Source organism: Fukomys damarensis, unplaced genomic scaffold (assembly GCF_012274545.1).
Source record: "Fukomys damarensis isolate Sample0158 unplaced genomic scaffold, DMR_v1.0_HiC HiC_scaffold_37, whole genome shotgun sequence".
Classification (NCBI taxonomy): Eukaryota; Metazoa; Chordata; class Mammalia; order Rodentia; family Bathyergidae; genus Fukomys; species Fukomys damarensis.
This window is the reverse complement of record NW_022900949.1, coordinates 7,738,944-7,740,822: the sequence shown is the minus strand read 5'-3', so window position 1 is coordinate 7,740,822 and position 1,879 is coordinate 7,738,944. Positions and strand designations below refer to the sequence as shown.

Sequence of the window (1,879 nt, the reverse complement as noted above, 5' to 3'; positions counted from 1 at the left end):
ATCAACTCACTCGCCACTACAAAGCCTGCCACCAGATACAGCTCAGTGTCACTTACCATTCACGGATAGGTTTTCATATGCGTCTGCAAGCAGTTGATTTATGGCCTCTGTGTAGTCACATCTCTGCTAACGTTAAGTTGTGTTTGCAGCTGCTCCCCAGTGCCAGCATCACGGCCTCAGCTCCACCTCAGATCATCAGGAAGTAGAGTCTCACAAGGCTCACTCAACCTCAACCCCACAGATGCACAGCTCGCAGTGGGGTTTGTGCTCCTCTGAGAATCTAATGCCCTACTCATCTGATGGGAGGCAGAGTTCAGCTGGTGATGGGCGTGGAGGGGAGTGGCTGGAAATACAGAGGGGACTTTGGTCACTGGTCTGCCACTCACCTTTTGCTGTGTGGCCCGGTTCTTAAGAGGTCATGGACAGGAATCAACTGTGTACTGGGTGATATCATTCCTCTGGATGTGAAAACCAGAAACATCTCTGGATGTCACCCAGTGTCCTCAGTTATGGCCAGAAGCAACCTATGGTGTGAGCCGCTATTCTAGAACAAGGAGGGGACACATCAGTTTTCCTTTCGACACACTATGTGGAAAATAGGACGGACGGCAGGGTCTATGTGCACGGCCCACAGGCAGGAAACAGTGGCAGGTGTCAGAAGCTGGAGCAGCCATCCCCGGTGTGTCCGATGGGTGAGGTGTCGGCATCCTGGCTGCCCCAGCCAAGGTCCCCAGCAGGGGAGGCTCCTGTAAGGTAACCAGTGGGCAGTGTGTCCCCCAGCAGGTCCTCGTAGGTCAGGTGAGGCCCCGGAGTCCAGGTCTGGCAGCAGAGTTGGACAGCAGGTGACATCTTAGGCCAGTGAGGGTGAGCCTTTCAGAGACTGAGCGCCCAAACTGCACCCCGAAGCCCACTTACTGATCACAAAGCGCCAGCCCTGCAATTAAACTCAGGAGCCATGTTGCCAGCAGGTGAGTCCTGCAAAGGTGAGATCGCAGACAGGTGAGAGAGACCCCTGCAGGTTGGACCCAGGAAAATGAGACCCCAAATAGGTGAGATTCCCGAAGGTGAAGCCAAGAAAGGTGAGACCTCGGACAGGTGAGACCTCGGGGATGAGACTCCCCGCCAGAAAGTACACTGGCAGGTGCACCCCTCGGGTGTGGCCCTCCCAGGAGAGTCTCCACAGGTGAGTCGCCCCGGGGGGCCGGGCCGGCTGCCTCAGGTGAACCAGGCGGCAATGCTGCCCACCGCCTGGTACCTGGGCCCCTCCTGCAGCCGCCAGCAGGCCTTGCAGAAGTCCAGGGCCCAGCTACTGGTGCCCACCCGCAGCGTCTCGCGCCAGCGGAAGTAGCTCAGGTAGCGGGCGTCGTCCTTGTCCAGCGCCAGCAGGTGCTGCGCCAGGGCCTGGGGGCTCGGGAAGTCGTCCACGTGGATGAAGGCGTCGGGCGGCAGGAAACGCTCGTAGTTGCTGCGGCTGGGGCCCAGGACCACGGGCACGGCGGGCGCCTGCAGCGCGTTCTTCCACAGCTTCTCGGTGATGTAGTCAGGGTGCTGCGAGTTCTCGAAGGCCAGGTAGAACTTGTACCGGGCCAGGCGCTCCTGCATGGTTCCGCGGGGCAGCGGCCGCCGGCCCCGGCCGTACACGTCCACCGGCAGGTGCGCCCGCAGTTGGTTGTAGTAGCGCACCCGGGCCGAGCCCTCCCTCCAGTTGGACACCACCCAGGCCACCAGCTGGGTCTTGGCGGAGAGGTTGAGCGGCGGGGCGGCGGGCGGGCCTTCCCGGGGCTCCAGCCAGCCGTAGGGCGTGAAGATGTCCGAGTCGCGGCGGTAGGACATGGTGAGGTTGAAGTAGCCGTCCAGGGCGCGCAGCTGCCTGCAGTGG

General features: G+C 61.0%; 1 protein-coding gene across 1 annotated transcript; it reads right to left on the bottom strand.

The window, feature by feature from the left end:
* Positions 1-1,164: 1,164 nt before the first annotated feature.
* On the bottom strand, positions 1,165-1,872 carry LOC104869725 (alpha-(1,3)-fucosyltransferase 5; the record flags this gene model as incomplete). The annotated part of the gene is made up of 1 exon (XM_010635072.3): positions 1,165-1,872. A coding segment is annotated over one exon (657 nt), but the record flags the coding sequence as incomplete, so codon positions are not given.
* Between the last annotated feature and the right edge of the window lie 7 nt (positions 1,873-1,879).